General features: G+C 42.0%; 2 protein-coding genes across 17 annotated transcripts in view; one reads left to right on the top strand and one right to left on the bottom strand.

The window, feature by feature from the left end:
* Window positions 1-17,981, top strand: part of dop1a (DOP1 leucine zipper like protein A) — a 377,089-nt gene that overhangs the window by 292,034 nt on the left and 67,074 nt on the right. For all 16 annotated transcript variants that reach the window (XR_006312556.1, XR_006312558.1, XR_006312557.1 and 13 more), the window contains one exon: window positions 159-214. Coding sequence is in view for 13 of the 16 variants with exons in the window: in XM_043696201.1 (XP_043552136.1) it covers window positions 159-214 (56 nt within the window). In the remaining 3 variants the exon portion in view is untranslated. The remainder of the gene's footprint in view (window positions 1-158; window positions 215-17,981) is intronic.
* pgm3 (phosphoglucomutase 3) overlaps window positions 8,045-17,981 on the bottom strand; it is a 186,667-nt gene continuing 176,730 nt past the window's right edge. Inside the window, exon 14 of the mRNA XM_043696210.1 lies at window positions 8,045-8,064. The gene's annotated coding sequence lies outside the window, so the exon portion shown is untranslated. The remainder of the gene's footprint in view (window positions 8,065-17,981) is intronic.

Raw genomic sequence — 17,981 nt, 5'->3', positions numbered from 1 at the left:
GCTACATTTGGCCATGGACTGCTTCAGTCCTATAATTAAAGAAAAATATATAGTGAAGGCATGTGGCAGCCAATGACTAACGGCTACTTATTAACTAAATTGCAAGAAAATTCTACATATAGTTAAGCAATTTGCCTTGTATCTGTTTTATGTTTCAGAAGCAAGTTCCAGAAGAAGTTTGTATGTTGCAGTTTTTCTATGCGTATATCCAAAGGTAATGTGCTTTAAGTGTACTATATACAGTTTACAATTTGTACCATACAGATCAATTTATTTGATGCAGTTTTTCATTTTTGTCCATTCTGACTAAATCTATGCGAAGATAGAGTTTTAAGCTGGTTCACGTGCATCAGCTTTGTTTTTAAGTGGTGATGCAAACCTATGTATCTGAGTTTTTTATATATATGATAGCATCATTCTGAATTTAATGAACTAGTGGTACAAGGACCAACTTAGTGATCAGACTGAGCTCAAATCCCACCACGGCTAGGAATTTAAATTCAGTTCCTTTAGCGAAGTAAATCTTATTTGGTTTTCTTATTTATGTGATTCAACTCTTGGAGCATTGCAGTTGACTTTTAACTGCTCTCTGATGTTGCCTAAGAAGCCCTCATAATAAAGAAAGCAAGAAAGAATCTTCTCAAGGGCAGTTTAAGATGAGTAAAAAATAGCCACATTAGGAATACATTTAGATCTGGTCTCCCTGCTATAGAAATGAAATTGTGAAACTTGAAAGGGTGCAGAAAATGTTACAAGAATGTTGCCAGGGTTAAAGGATTTGAGCTATGGGGAGAGGCTGAATAGGCTGCGGCTGATTTCCCTGGAGCATCAGAAGCTGAGAGGTGACATTATAGAGGTTTATAAAATCATGAGGGGCATGGATGGGATAAATAGACAAGATCTTTTCCCTGGGTGTGGGGTTTGAAGTTGAGGGGGGAAAGATTTGAAAGGGACCTAAGTGGCATCTTTTTCATACAGAGGGTAGTGTGTGTATGGAATGAGCTGCCTGAAGAAATGGTGGAGGCTGGTACAATTACAACATTTAAAAGGCATCTGGATGGTACATGAATAGGCAAAATTTAGAGAGATATGAGCCAAATGCTGGCTAATATTAGATTAGATTAGATTAGATTAGATTACAGTGTGGAAACAGGCCCTTCGGCCCAACAAGTCCACACCGACCCGCCGAAGCGAAACCCACCCATACCTCTACATTTACCCCTTATCTAACACTACGGGCAATTTAGTATGGCCAATTCACCTGACCCTGCACATCTTTGTGACTGTGGGAGGAAACCGGAGCACCCGGAGGAAACCCACGCAGACACGGGGAGAACGTGCAAACTCCACACAGTCAGTCGCCTGAGGCGGGAATTGAACCCGGGTCTCTGGCGCTGTGAGGCAGCAGTGCTAACCACTGTGCCACCGTGCCGCCCCTAATAGGATTAGGTTAACTTAGGATATATGGTTGGCATGGACAAATTGGACCAAAGGATCTGTTTCTGTGCTGTACGTCTCTATGACTCTATTTATCGTTTTTTACAACAGATTGTGACTTTGGACATGGTTGTGACTCTGCCCCAGATTGCGTTATTCTGATGCATCTTGTTACTCTTGCTGCTTTTTAGAATCTGAAGTCTGGTTTGTAAAACTGTCTTGTTGGAGGTCAAGTGGTGGTGGTTCTGAAGTGCACAGGGTGAGGGCGAGGGAGTGCCGAGATATGAATTGACAGTTACCGTGAGCCTAACACCAGACAACTTGTTTAGTATTGCTTGCTATGTTTCCTCTCATCAGTCTTTAAAGGTCTTTCAATTTGGGTACATGTATTTGTTTCAAGGAACTGCAGTTTTTCTTTTTGGAGGTATCACAAGTTCTTGGAATTTCTCCTAACTGCTCTCATCTTCTCCTTTAAAGCAGGTTTTGTCTGTAAAGTTTTGCTCAATGTAGTACTAAACAAAGGGACCAATGCCAAAGGATCAATGCAACTGAAAATCTAGAAGAGTATGAAAATCATGGGAGTCAAATGGGAATCAAAAGCAAAATGAGCAAAGAATGACCATTTAAAAAATTGGCAAATTAAACTTGTCAGTGATATCGAACTTGGAGGTATGACACAGTTACCATTACATCAGTTGCCTGCAACAAGAATCATGCAGTACACAAGAGGCTGTTCAGCCCACCATGTCTTTGCTGGCAAAAATATACTCTGACCTATACTCGTCCAGTTCCTTGCATTAGGCCCTTAAATGTTATGACACTTCAAATACTCAGCCAAATACGTTTTAAAAGTTGAGAGGTTTTCTGCCTCTACTGCCTTTTCATGTAGTACCCTGTGTGAAAATGCTTTTCCTCAAATTCCATCTAAATCTTCTGCCTTCCACTTCAAAATTATGGCCCCTTTTTATTGTTTCTTCAGCTAAGAGGAACAGTTCTTTTTTGTTTACCTTGTCCATGATTCTCATGACTTTATACTCCTTAATAGGTCCCCAACTCAACATTCTCTACTCCAAAGAACACATTTTGAGCTTATCCAGCCTGTCTTCACAGCTAAAATACTACATCCCTGGCAACATGCTGGTAAATCTCCTTTACACCTCCTCCAGTGCAATCACATACAATGTGGTGACCAGAACTGCACACAGGACTCCAGCTATTCTCTAACTAAGGTTTTGTATAGCTCCAACACAATTTATGTCATGATTCATAACGGCAAGCACTATGTATGCTTTTGTAACTGCTCTGTTAACCTGTATTGCCATCTTCAAGGATCAATAGACAAGAACCCTAAAATTCCTCTATTTGTCTCAGCATCCTATCCTGCCATTTGTTGGATTGCCTTGTCTTGTCCCTTATTTACAAAGTGCATTACCTCAGATTTATCAGGATTAAATTACATCTGCCACCTACCTGCCCATCTAGCGAATCCATTTTTATCCTCCTGCAGCCTTCTCTCACTGTCAACTACTCAGCCAATCTTTGTGCCATCTCCAAACTTACGTACCCTGCCCAAACCCTCATCTACATCATTTATGATTACCACAATCAAAAAGGAACCTAGCATTGATCTCTGTGATACACTGCTGCAGATCAGGTTCCAGTGACACAACCAGCCTTTTACTACCACTTTCTATCTAAGCCAATTTTGGATCCAACTTGCCAAGTTATTCTATATCCCTAAAGCTTTTACCTTCGGTATCAGTTTCCCATGTGGGACCTCGTCAAAGGCCTGGATGAAACTCATGAAATTTGTCCCAACTGCCCTACCCTCATCCATACACTTCGTTACCTCCTCGTAAAACTCTACCAGATTTGTTAGGCATGACATGCCTCTGACAAAGCCATGCTGACTGTTCCTGATCAAACCTTGCATTTTTTTTTTAAGATTATCCACAGTGTGGAAACAGGCCCTTCGGCCCAACAAGTCCACACCGATCTTCCGAAGAGCAACCCACCCAGACCCATTCCCCTACATTTACCCCTTCACCTAACACTATGGGCAACTTAGCATGGCCAATTCATGTAACCTACACATTTTTGGACTGTGGGAGGAAAGCGGAGACACGGGGAGAATGTGCAAACTCCACACAGACAGCCGCCTGAGGTGGGAATTGAACCCGGGTCTCTGGCGCTGAGGGGCAGCAGTGCTAACCACTGTGCCACCGTGCCACCCCATGTCTTATGCATGGGCTCATTAGGTCCTTTGGCATTGGTCCAAAGGTTCCCTTTGTTTAGTACTACATTGAGCAAAACTCTACAGACAAACCTGCTTTAAAGGAGAAGATGAGAGCAGTTAGGAAAGATTCCAAGAACTTGTGATACCTCCAAAAAGAAAAATTAAGTTCCTTAATTTTCTCCTTCTCTATTTTCTCCAATAATTTCCCTACCACTGATGTTAGACTCTCTGGTCTTTAGTTCGTTTAATCTGTCTCTACCACCCTTCTTGTAAAGTGGAACTACAATAGTTGTCCTCCAGTTCGCTGGCACCTCTGCTATGGTTAGAGATGCTTTAAAAATTTAGGTCTGGGCTGTTGTAATTTCCTCTCTCATCTCCAGCAGCCTGGGATATGATTTGTCCAGTCCTAGAGATTTGTCTGCTTTTCTATCAGTCAAAACCTCCATTCTTCTTGTATCATTTTGCTCAAGAACTTTACAGTAAAATATTCTTGAATTCTGTACTTGCATCTTCCTTTTTCTGAGTAAAGACAGATGTGAAATACTAATTCAAGGAGAGGGGATGCTATCATCATTCTAGAAATTCAGCTAATGTTCTGGGGGCCCTGGTTTTGAATCCTGCCATCGCAGATCGTGGAAACAGACCCTTTGGTCCACCTCCTTCATGGCGACCAGGCAAGGGGGCATAGCTTTAAATTAAGGGGGCATAGCTTTAAATTAAGGGGGGGTAGGTATAGGACAGATGTTAGGGGTAGATTCTTTACTCAGCGAGTCGTGAGTTCATGCCCTGCCAGTAGCAGTGGTGGACTCTCCTTCATTATGGGCATTTAAACGTGCATTGGATAGGCATATGGAGGATAGTGGGCTAGTGTAGGTTAGGTGGGCTTGGATCGGCGCAACATCGAGGGCCAAAGGGCCTGTACTGCGCTGTATTCTTCTATGTTCTATGTTCTATCCCGACCTGACCTAGTCTCATTTGCCAGTATTTGATCTATTTCCCTGTGAACCCTTCCTATTCATGTTTGTAATGTCCTTAAAGTTGTAACTGTACCTGCATCCACCGCTTCCCCGGCAATTCATTCCATACACTAGCCACGCTCTTTGTAAAAACAAACACTTGCTGTTCATACACCCATCCGAATGCCTTTTAAAATGTTGTAATTGTACCCACATTCACCATTTCCTCTGGCAGCTCATTTCATACGTGCATGTGAAAACGTTGCCGTAAATATTCTTTTTAAGTCTTTGCCCTCTCACCTTCAACCTATGCCCTGTAGTTTTGGATTCCCCGCCCTCAGAAAAAGACCTTGGCTATTCACATCCAAATCATTTATATAAATGATGAAAAGCAGTGGCAAGGCACTGATCCTTGCAGCACACAAGGCTGGTCACAGGCCTCCAGTCCAAAAAGCAACCCTCTACCACCACCCTCAGACTCCTACTTTCAAGCCAATCTTGTATCCAATTGGCTAGCTCCCCCGGATCCCATGTGATCTAAAAGAGAAAAAGTTGGAAAATCTCAGCAGATCTGACAGCATCTGAAAGGAGAGAAAAGAGCTGACGTTTCGAGTCTAACTGATCCTTTGTCAAAGCTAAAAAAAAAAGGGAGAAATAGGGAGGTATTTATACTAGGCTGAGAGAAGGTGAGTCATGACTCCATTGATGGTAGAGGTTGTAGAAAAACATTGCCAGGGTGGGATGGATCTTTTAGAATGCTGGCGGCCTTTCCTTGACAGTGGGACTGGTAGATGAATTCTATAGATGGGAGGTTATCCTTTGTGATTGTCCGGGCCGAGTTCACCACTCTTTGTAATGATCCCAGCTGTCTGTACCTGACATAGACAAAGCTAAGCGATTCCACAATAACTGATCTGATTTAAGTTCTGCAGTCCTGCCACATCTCGTCGTGAATGGTGATGGACAATTAAGCAACTCACTGGAAGAGAAGGCTGCATAAATAGCTCCATCTTCAGTGACAGAGGAGCCTGCCATATCCGCATATAAGATAAAGCTGAAGCATTCAGAACAATCTTCAGCCAGAAGTGCCAAGCGAATTATCCATCTTGGCGTCTTCTAGTGGTCCCCAGCATCACAGATACCAGTCTTCAGCCAATTTAATTCACTCCACGTGATATCAAGAAATGGTTGGAGGCACTGGATATTGCAAAAACTATGGACCCTGACAACATTCCAGCAATAATACTGAAGACTTGTGTTGCAGACCTTGTTGCTCCTCTAGCCAAGCTCTTTCAGTACAGTTACAACACTGGCATCTACCCGACAATGTGGAAAATTACCCAAGTATGTCCTGTGCAAAAAAGCAGGACAGACAAACCAGGCCAATTATCACCCCATCAGTCTACTCTGGATCATCAGTAAAGTGATGGGGAGATGTAATTAGCAGTGTTTTCAAGCAACATCTGTACAGTAATAATCTGTTCAGTGAAGCACAGTTTGGCTTCTGCCAGAGTACTCAGCTTCTGACCTCATTACAGCCTGGTTCAAACCTGACAAAAAAAAGCTGAATTCCAGGAGTGAGATGAGAGTGATAGCTCTTGATATCGACACCATATTCAATTGAGTGTAACATCAAGGAGTCCTGGGTAGAATTAGTGGGTATCAGGGGCAAACTCTGCACCGCTTGGGGTCACACCCACACTTTGCCCTCCTAATTACTTCAGCGATCCCCCCCCCGCACTTGCTTTACTGCTCTGGGGCCTCTATTGTTTTGCTCCTTTTGTACCTGCTATATATCTCTCTCTTTTCCTTTTTATCCAGTCTTGAAATTCCTACACATTTAGATTTTTCATGGCTTTTTTCTCCTACATTTCATCCTAAAGGAAATATGTTGGGCCTGAAGTGCAATAACTGACTGCTTAACTAATAATGTGAAACCACCTCACTTTTGCACCCTGTCCTGCCTGAAGAACCTATATCCCAGAATGTTAAATTGACAGTCTTGTCTGTACCTCACAACATCTCTATGATGGGAACAATATCACAATTCACTGTGTTGAAGTTTACCTCTTATACTCTTGGTATTAAAGTATAAGCCATTCAATTTCACCTTACTCTCTTGAGACACTTACAAGGCTGAACTTGCTGTGCCTTGATTCCTTTCAAAATCATGCTGGGTCACTATTGAACTAACATACTGTGGTGCCTGGCCCTGCTAAACTATTTAAATTCTTCCCAACAGTGCTAGCAAGGATGCTGTCCCACTCTGGTTCAGGTGCAGGCTGTCCTACTTATTAAGGTCCCACCTTCCCCAGAAAGGGTCCCAGTGATCCAGGAATCTAAAACCCTCCATCCTGCACTAACTCTTGAGCTATGCATTCAGCTGCTCCATTCTCCTATTTGTGCTTCCTAGCACATGGTACTGGGAGCAATTTTGAGATAACCGCCTAGTGCTCTGAACTCTTGTTGCAAGATCTCATTCCTCTTTCTGCCTATATATCATTGGTATCAATGTGTACCACAATGTATGTTTTATAACCCGTCAGAATGCCCAGGGCAGCAACATGTCACGCTGGAGCCACATCTGCAGCCACAGAAATGTCTGGCTGTTCTCCTAACTAATGAATTTCCGACCACTGTCATTCCTGCTTTCTTCTTTCTTCCTTGTATAGTTAGGCAGCTTATGGTGGCAGAGGTCTGCCTCCTTTGACATACAAGCATCCTCCTCCACTTCCAGAGTGGAAAATCAATTTGTAAGCAGGACCGCAGGGCACTCCTCCATTACCTGTCTGTTTCTCTTTGACTGCCTAGTGGTCAGCCTTTCTCTTCACAGCTGCAGGGACTGGAGGAAAGAAGTGACCACCTCTCTAAACACACTATGTATGTACCTCTCAGCCTCGCAGATGTGCTATAGTGTCTCCAGCTACAGCTCAATTTCTGAAATCCAGAGCTCAAGTTTGGGCTTTTGGAACATTTGCACTCGTGGTCATCTTGGAAAATAGCAGGGTTTGTGACTCTCCACATGTGACAGGACAAATATTCTACTTGGCTGCCCTAGCCTGCCATGATTTAAATTTCCTTTGGCTTACTAGCGAGCTTTATCCCTAAATAATTTTACAGTTTTTAAAATAACTGCAATTTAAATCTGTGTTCCTAAATGTTTTTCTCTTACACAGTCAATCAGCTCGCTTTCCTGTGATATCATTCCATTTATCCCTATTAGTTCAGATTGTATGAATTTATGCTCTGCTGTACTCACCACATCAGTGCTTATCCTGGTTCCTTGGTAAGTGGGTCCAAATCTTATGCTCACCATTCCGTGCACTTCCCCCACAGATTGTGACACTGCCCGGCTCCTCGGTAAGACGTAGATACAATAACAGAATGGCAGACAACCAGCAGATTGCTCTGTGTTGAGTTCAATGTGTGAAAATGCTGTGTGCAAAATGGACAGGAAGAGATAATATGAACTAAGAGACATGGTTCAGAGACAGAAAGTTGAAACATATTGAAGCAAATACTTTGCAGGCTATATGAGATCTTGGGCTTTGGAAAATAGAACGTTGAGTACAGAAGCAAGAAAATCATTATGAATCTTTATGAAGCTCTGATCAGCCCACAACTGGAGTATTGCCTACACATCTGGTCATCTCACACTCAGAAGAGATTAATCAGAATGGTTCCTGCATAATGAAGGCATTTTAGCTATTGGATTAGGTTCATGAAGTTGGGGTTGCTTTCCTTGGAATAAAGTTGATTGAGGGGAGATTTGAGAGGGATATGCAGATTAGGTGGTGTGGATGAAGAAAACCTGTTCCATTGATTGTACGAGGGCACAAATTTGAGGTTTTAGGCAAAAGGTGTTAGAAGGATAAAAGAATAACTTTTTTTAAGAATGAATTAGTATGACCTGGAACTATCAACATGGTGAAAGATGATGTATGATTTGGAAAGGAAATTAAGTGGGCACTTGAGGGAAATAAACTTTCAGGGCTACTAGGTTTGCGCATGGGAATGGGACAGTTTAGATTGAGTCCATTCTGGATCTGTGTAGAACAGTCAACTAAATAAACTCTTCTGTGCTGTAATAATGAATGTAAAGAAGAAGCCTTTTTTTTAAATGAATATATAAAGAGCAAACAAATAACTCCAGAAATAATGGAATCAAGAGCCAACCATAAGTTTAACCTGTGTGTACGGCAGCAAAGGACATATTTCCAGCTCTCATTGAATGTTTTACATCTATTTTCACATAGACTGATGAAACAGGCGTTGTAACAGTTAGAAAAATATTTAAATTTCAGGGCTAGTTAATATGTACTTAGACTGTTAAGAGTTGCAATAGGAGAATTAACATAAGCCTTGACCATCATTTTCCAGCTGTTTCAGAACTTGAGAATATACAACATTTTCATGGTGTTTACAAACCCTATAGAGACCAACAAGTTTTAAGTAAGTTCACTCTCCCAGTGATCAACTTCAGGGGATTCCACAACAATCCATTAAGTTTTAAGAGATAACTAAAATTGCCTTTAACCAAACATTACTTAATGGGCAACTAATACTGTAAAATATGGAAAAGTTATACCTTGTTAGTTTCTTGACATGCCTGATAACTCCACACTGCATTGTGCCACGCTTTCAGCGTCTTGTCTTGCTGTAAAGTCCCTAATCCCTTCTTATTTATTTTATTTAACTTTTCTTTCCTCCTGCTGTACTGAGGCAGCTCTCCCAGATTCCTTTGAGAAGTTCTTTCACTTAATCCTCCTTTGCATTCTCGAACGGAATTCCAATAGCAAGTACCATCTGACACATGCTTAAGTCGCCACAATTTCCATTACTTCAAACCTTTCTCACCAACATCCTATTCTTACAACACAGCTTCCCTGCATCTTCAATCAGCAATATTTCTCTGTCTCTGACTGAAGAGTCTGTACAAAGCAAGAAATCTAAAATAACTAAGCAAATTTTTAAATATAGTCCTTGGAATTCTCTTCCTCAAAAATTGGTGGAACTGGAATTGGAATATTTTTAAGGTAGAGGTAGATTGATTAATTGATTGATTCTTGATAAGCTTTCACCTCCTTGCTTATCAGGAATAAGCGGGAATGTAAAGTTATCAGATCAGCCAAGAATTGAGGCAGAGTTAGCTCGGGACTGAGTGGCCTACTCCTAATTCATACATTCATAGAATCGTAGAGTCATATAACTCGGAAACGGACCCTTCAGTCCAACCAGTCCATTCCAAACAAATTCTCAAACTAAACTAGTCCCACCTGGCTGCTGCTGGGCCATATCCCTCCAAACCTTTTCTATTCATGTACTTACCCAAAAGTCTTTTAAACGTTGTAATTGTATCCACCACTTCCACAGGAAGATCATTCCACATGTGAATCACCCTCCATGTAAAAGATTTACCACTCATGTCTCAGAGGTCTACAGCATGAAAATAGGCCCTTCAGCCCAACTTGCCTATGCTGCCCAGTTTTCACAATTTAACCTCGTTCTATTGAATTGCTTTTGATTCATACCCTTCCAACCTATCCCATCTGTTATAAAGCAGAGATTGACCCCCTCTAAGTACTAAAACCCAAACACCCAAAGAGGAACACCTCACCCTACAATCTAAAAAAAGTGTGTGAAAAGTAGTGTAACTTACTTCTTAGCAACTTCTAGTGGTTAAATAAAATAAATCGCAAACACTCATTTTAAAATCTGCAAGTAACTACTTATTTTATCTGACTCTAACACTGAGCAACTTAACTAAACTATTAACAAACTGAATAAATCGTTTCTAACTGCTAACTATTCCCAAATAAAACACGATTCCAATGGTATGCTGTTCCAATAAATACAAGTCCTAATTCTATTTATAACAAAAATAGAATTTAGTCCCTCAAAATTACAACCAGGTTACATGTCTTCTAGAATGTTCTGTGCCTTCCCCATAGTTCTTCTGTCAGGAATGCCTTTTCCTCTGATTCTTCTGTTAGGAATTTCTTCTTTGGCGTTTTTCTGCCAGGAATGCCATTGTTATTAGATGATGCTTTCTTTAATACATAGATGACGGAGAGGGCCAATTTCTCTCTCAAGCTAATGGCTGTCATCTCTGGCAGATGGCAGTTAACTCTGGGGTCTTTATCCAACTGCCCCCTTCTTTTGTACCCATGATGATGTATCAATATTTCTTACAATAAGATTGGTTCTATGTTGTCTAAGATTTCAATTTAATGGGTTTTCGGTATCTAAGTGCATTGTTCAAATTGATTGACTAAAAACTGCTGCTTGGTCTTATCAATATGGCCTTTTGATACAAATGCTTCAATTCAGGCTCTTGGTCTTTGCAAACTTAAGCTGCTGCTCACAGATATCCATTTTAATTCCTATGCACAGAAAAAGCACCATCTTTTAAAGGGACCATGCAACGCTGTAGTATTTTAAAGTTTTACAAACACCAAATTCTAATTTCTGTCTCCCAATCTACAATTACTCACCCAACTTTGCAACACACCCATGTATCTGTCTATATGTTGCTTAAATGACAGATTTGTATTCACTCCCACCACTACCTTTGGCATTCCATTCCAGACACTCGCCACCCTCTGTGTATGAAAAATTGCTCTTCTGGACCCTTTTGCATTTCTCCCCTCTCACCTTAAACCTATGCCGCCTAGTTTTAGGCTTCCCTACCACAGGGAGAAGCTGTCCACTATCTGCCGTATCTATGCTTTTCATGACTTTATATACAAAGTCTTATACACTCCAGGAAAAACAACCCAGCCTATCCAACGTCTCCTTATAAGCCAAAAATTCCAGTGTAGGTAGCATCCTAGTAAATCTTTTCTGCAAACTTTCTAGTTTAATAATAAAATTTCTATAGCAGGGTAACCAGAACTGCATGCAGTACTCCAAATATGGCCTCACCAATGCTTGGTCCAGCTGCAACAAGACGTCCCATCTCCTATATTCAAAGCTCTGACCAATGAAAGCAAGCATGCCAGAAGCTGCCTTCATTGGCCTGTCTAACTGTGACTCCATTTTCAAGGAGCTATGAACCTGCATCCCTCGATCTCTTTGTTTTATAACACTCCCCAGTGCCCTACCATTGACTGTGTAAGTCCTGTCCTGGTTTGCTTTCCCAAAATATTGCACCTTACATTTATCTAAATTAAAATCCATCTGTCATTCATTAGCCCAGTGGCCCAGTTGGTCAAGATCTCGTTGCATTCCCAGATAACCTTCTCCACTATACCACCTATCTTGGTGTCGTCCGCAAACCTACTAACAATACCTCCTAAATTCTCATCCAAATCATTTATATAAATGATAAATCGCAGTGGACCCAGCACCTATCCCTGTGGCATATTACTAGTCACAGGTGTCCAGTCTGAAAAACAAGCCCCTACCACAACCTTCTATCTTCTGCCGTCAAGCCAACCTTGTATCCAATTGGCTAGCTCTCACTAGATCCCGTGGAATTTAACCATACTCAACAACCTATCACATGGTACCTTGTCAAAGGCCTTGCTGAAGAATGTTGACAATGTCTACTGCACTGCTCACATCTATTTTCTTGGTCACCCCTTCAAAAAACCCAATCAAATTCGTGCACACTATTTCTCACTTACAAAACCATGCTGGCTATCCCAAATGAGTTTGTGCCTCTCCAAATGCCTATAGATCCTATACCTCAGAACTCCCTCTAAAACAACTTGCCCACCATGGATGTTAGGCTCACTAGTCTGTAGTTCCCAGGCATTTCCCTGCAGCCTTTCTTAAATAAAGGGACAAGATTAGCCATCCTATAAACTTTGGGCATTTCACCAATGACTGTCAATAATACAAATATCTCCACTGGGGCCGCACAATTTCCTCCCTAGCCTCCCACAGCATCCTAGGATACACGTTATCATGTCCTGAGAATTTATCTACCTTAATGCATTTTAAGATTTCCAGCACTACTACTACTGTATGTGGGCAATCTTCAATACATCATTGTTTATTTCCCCAGGTTTTCTCACATCCATAGCTTTAAATACTGAAGAGAAATACTAATTTAGGATCTCACCCATCTCTTGTGACTCTGCACATAAATGACCTTGTTGATTCAATCTGTAGAGTTTGTTAATGAAATCATCTATGGAATTTCCAGATGCTGAACTCTTCTATTAAATGTTGTCCTTTCAATAATTTTATTTGTTCTGAGATTAAAGTAAGTTTAAGAGGTTTTCAGTACTGCATTAGAAGTATTTGTTGCTTCTCTTACCCTTTGACAGCTATAATGTTATTAGCTATGTCCCAATTGTAGATAAATGTGTATCAACTTATGATTTAGTATCTGATTTGGAAGCTGTTCTGTATTTTAAGAATTGGTTTTTCCCAGATGTACAATTCTTTGTTCTAGAATAGGAAGGGTTTGGAGGGATATGGGTCGGGTGCTGGCAGATGGGACTAGGTTGGGTTGGGATATCTGGTCGGCATGGACGGGTTGGACCGAAGGGTCTGGTTCCATGCTGTACATCTCTAGGACTCTATTTGTCCCATCTCTGAAGTTAACGCTTCGTGGTAAATATTATATTTCATGCCATGTCTTCCCAATGTGATTATTTATTTTTCTTGTTTAAAATGCTTTTACTTTGTGATAAAGTAGTAACTGTTCTATGCTGATGTTCTGAAGTGGTCTCCCTTGTCTCAGGCCAAAATGGAGGTTTTCTGCCTTCTCATAACTGAAGTGGAGACTGTCTTCCCAGCTTAAATGGTTAATTCTTTAGTGGCCAAAATGGGTGATTCCTGATTTTTCTGTGACTACACTGAATGAATCCAGCTGTTTGCTACCTTAATAAATGATTCATTTTTCTTTGAGTTTACTGAATGTATCCCGCTGTCTGAATGAATGATGATTGATCATAATTTTACTTAATGAGATAATAAGTAGAATCCATAGAATTCCTACAGTGTGGAAACAAACCCTTCGGCCCAACAAATACACACCAACCCTCCAAAGACTCTCCCACCCGAACCCATTACTTTATATTTAACCCTGACTAATACACCTAACCTACATGTCCCTGAACACTATGGGCAATTTAGCCTGACCAATCCACCTACCCTGCACATGTTTGGATTGTGGGAGGAAACCCACGCAGAAACTGGGTGAATGTGCAAACTCCCCACCGAGGCTGGAATCGAACCTGGGTCCCTGGCGCTGTGCGACTGCATTGCTAACCACAAAGCCACCGTGCCATCTTTAATTTGGATAAATATGAAGGTAAAACAAACATCAGCAGGATTTATACAGTTAATGGTACAGCCGTGGGTAGTGTTGTAGAACAAAGAGACCGAGGGATTCAGGTATATAAGTCTTTGAAATTTACATCCCAGATAGACAGGGTGGTTAAGATGTTCAGCATGCTTGCTTGCTTTCGTTGCTCAGACCTTTAAGTATAGGTTGGGACATCATGTTAAAGTTGTGCAGGACATTGGTGAGGCCTCTTCTGTATGCTATTCTGGTACTGTATGCTATTTTGGTTGCCCTGTTATAGGAAGGATATTATTAAACTGGAGAGGGTTCAAAGGAGATTTACCCAGATTTTGCCGGGAATGGAGGATTTGAGTTACAAAAGTAGGCTGAATACTTTATCATAGAGTAGAATCTCTACAGTGTGGAAACAGGCCATTTGTCCCAACAAGTCCACACTGACTCTTCGAAGAGTAACCCACCCAACCCCATTCTGCTACCTTTCTACATTTGCCCCTGAATAATGCACCTAACCTACACATCTGTAAACACCATGGGCAATTTAGCATGGCTAATTCACCCAATCTGCAAATCTTTGGATTGTGGGAGGAAACTGCGGCACCTGGAGAAAAGCCACGCAGATATGGGGAGAATGTGCAAACTCCACACAGTCAGTCGCCCAAGGCTGGAATCAAACCTGAGATAGGCTGGGACTTTTTTCAGTGGAGTATAGGAGTTTAGGGGGTAACTTTATAGAGACTTATAAAATCATGAGGGGCATGGGTGAGATGAAAACCAAAGGTCTTTTGTCTAAGGTGGGAGAGTTCACAACTAGGGGACATATTTTTAAGGTGAGAGGAGAAAGATTTAGAAAGGACATGAGGCGCACCTTTCTTACATGGAGAGTAGTTAGTTGTAAAATGAACTGCCAGAGGAAGTGGTGGATGCAGCTACAGTTCCAAATTTCTTTAAATGTTGTATAAGTACATGAATAGGAAAGATTTGGAGGGAAATGGGCAGGCAGGTGGGACTAGCTTGGTTTGAGAACATGATCAGCGTGGACTAGTTGGGCGGCAAGGTGGCACAGTGGTTAGCACTGCTGCCTCACAGCGCCTGAGACCCGGGTTCAATTCCCGCCTCAGGCGACTGACTGTGTAGAGCTAGCACGTTCTCCCTGTGTCAGCGTGGGTTTCCTCCGGGTGCTCCGGTTTCCTCCCACAGTCCAAAGATGTGCAGGTCAGGTGAATTGGCCATGCTAAATTGCCCGTAGTGTTAGGTAAGGGGTAAATGTCTGGGTATGGGTGAGTTGTGCTTCGGCGGGGCGGTGTGGACTTGTTGGGCCGAAGGGCCTGTTTCCACACTGTAATGTAATCTAATCTAATCTAATCTAAAAGGTTGCTATGCTATATAACTCTGACTAGAAAATGTTTACATTCAATTATATTGTTATTGTGAACCCCACATTATCAACATCCTAGAGATTACCATTGATCAAAAGCTGAACTGGACCTGTCATTTCAATACTGTGAATGCACAAGACTGGGATCTCCTGCAAATAACACTCAGAATCACAGAATTGGAAGGCACAGAAGGAGGCTATCTAACCCTTCATGCCTGCACCGATTATAATACTTGGAGCCAATTTCTTTCCTCTTCCTGTATATCCCTGCACACATTTCTAGCCAAATAATCATCTAGTGCCATCCTGAATGCCTCAGTTCATCTGCTTGCCCCACATTTCCAGGCAGTGCATCCCCCATACTGTAACTACTTGCTGTGTGGGAGCATTTTCTCTCTCATCGCTTAATTTCCATGTCGCTTTAAATCTATGCCCCCTAATTTTTTTTTTAACCAGCAGGAACAGCTTCTTTCTATCTGCTCTGTCCAACCTAGACATGATTTTAAAAATCGCTATCAAATCTTCACTCACCCTTCTCTCCAAGGAGATCAAAAGGATGTTGTGAAATTTGAAAGGGTTCCGAAAAAGATTTACAAGGATGTTGCCAGGGTTGGAAGGTTTGACCCAAAAGGAGAGGCTGAATAAGCTGGGGCTGTTTTCCCTAGAGTGTTGGAGGCTGAGGAGTAACCCTATAGAGCTGTATAAAATCCTGAGGGGCATGAATAAGGTAAATAGACAAAGTATTTTCCCTGGGGTGGGGAGTCCAGAAGTAGAGGGCATCGGCTTGGGGTGAGAGAGGAAATATTTAAAATGGACCTAAGGGGCAACTTTTTCACACAGTGTATGGAATAAGCTACCAGAGAAAGTGATGGAGGCTGGTAGAATTACAACATTTAAAAGACATCAGGATGGGCATATGAATAGGAAGCATTTAGAGGGATATGGGCCAAGTGTTGGCAAATGGGATATCTGATCGACACTGACTAGTTGGACTGAAGGGTGTGTTTCCATACTGTACATCTCTATGACTCTGAGAACATTCCCAACGTCTTCAATAATTGTAAATATTTTACAACCCTTCCTTTTAAACCGCTTCAGCATTCTTTCAAATGCATTCATATCTTTTCTATAGTGCGGCACCCACAACTGTACATAGAAATTCAGAAAATAGGATCAGGAATAGGCCATTCAGCCCTTTGAGCCTTCTCCACCAATCGATATGTTCATGGCTGATCATCTCACTCAGTATCCTGTTCCTGTAGCCCTAAGATCTATATCTCCTGGCTCTTGTACACTATGCCTCTATTAGTAAAGATGAGAACATCTTTGGGCGGCACGGTGGCCCAGTGGTTAGCACTGCTGCCTCACAGCGCCTGTAGACCCGGGTTCAATTCCCGACTCAGGCGACTGACTGTGTGGAGTTTGCATCTAATCTAATCTAATCTAAACATTGTACGCTTTAATGATCTGTACACATATACACCTGTGTTCCTCTGCCTCTGCACCCCCTTTAGAATTGTAGCCCCTATTTTATATTGTCTTTCAATGTTCTTCCAACCAAAGTGCATCGCCTCACACTTCTCTGCATTGAATCTCAACTGCCCGCTCCACCATCTTGCTGATGTCCTTTTGGAGTTCCACATTGTGTCATCTACAAACTTGGAAATTGTTCCCTGCAGAGCAAGATCTAAATCATTAACATATATCAGGAAAAGCAAGGATCCAATGCCAATCCCTGCAGAACTTCACTACAGAACCTCTCACTAACCTGAAAAATATCCATTGACCATTACTCTATTTTCTATCACTTAGTCACTTTGTATCAACTTTGTTACTGTTCCTTTCATACTATGACCTATAGTTTTCCTCATAACTCTGTCATGTGGTGCTGTATCAAAAGCCTTCTGGAAACCCATGTATATCACATCAACTGTGTTACCCTCATTGACCCTTTCCGTTACCTCTTCAAAAATTCCTGCGAGTAAGTTAAACTAGAGTTCCCCTTTTAAAAAGGTCCTGCTGACTGCCTCACTGATCTACTTTTTTCCCCATGTAGTTACTAATTCTATCCCAAATATTTGTTTCTAGACATTGTCCCACCACTGAAGTAAACTAATTAGTCTCTGATTGCTGGGATTATCCTCGCAATCATTCTTTTGTTTGCAATTCTCCAGTCTTCTGGCACTTCCCTGAGTCCAGAGAAGGGTCCAGAGATGGCCACTCATCTCTGACACGCCAAATCCTGCTCACCACCTACAAGGCGCAAGTCAGGGCTTTGATGAAACACTCCTAACCTTCCTGGATTGTTGCAATTGCAAATAAAACCTGCAAAGCCTAACACCATCCAAACCAAACTAGCCTGCTTGCTTAGCTCGGGGAGAAAGTGAGGTCTGCAGATGCTGGAGATCAAAGTTGAAACTTTATTGCTGGAACAGCACAGCAGGTCAGGCAGCATCCAGGGAACAGGAGATTCGACGTTTCGGGCACAGGCCCTTCTTCAGGAATGAGCAGAGAGTGTTCAGCAGGAGAAGATAAAAGGTAGGGAGGAGGGACTTGGAGGAGGGGCGTTGGAAATGTGATAGGTGGAAAGAGGTCAAGGTGAGGGTGATAGGTCGGAGTAGGATGGAGGCGGAGAGGTCAAGAAGACGACTGCAGGTCAGGAAGGCGGAGCCGGGCTGGAGGGATTCGGCTGAGACAAGGTGGGGGGAGGGGGAA

The sequence above is a fragment of the Chiloscyllium plagiosum genome, chromosome 9 (assembly GCF_004010195.1).
Source record: "Chiloscyllium plagiosum isolate BGI_BamShark_2017 chromosome 9, ASM401019v2, whole genome shotgun sequence".
NCBI classification, from domain to species: Eukaryota; Metazoa; Chordata; class Chondrichthyes; order Orectolobiformes; family Hemiscylliidae; genus Chiloscyllium; species Chiloscyllium plagiosum.
The sequence above is the reverse complement of the archived record's forward strand: the minus strand, read 5'-3'. Positions and strand labels throughout refer to the sequence as shown.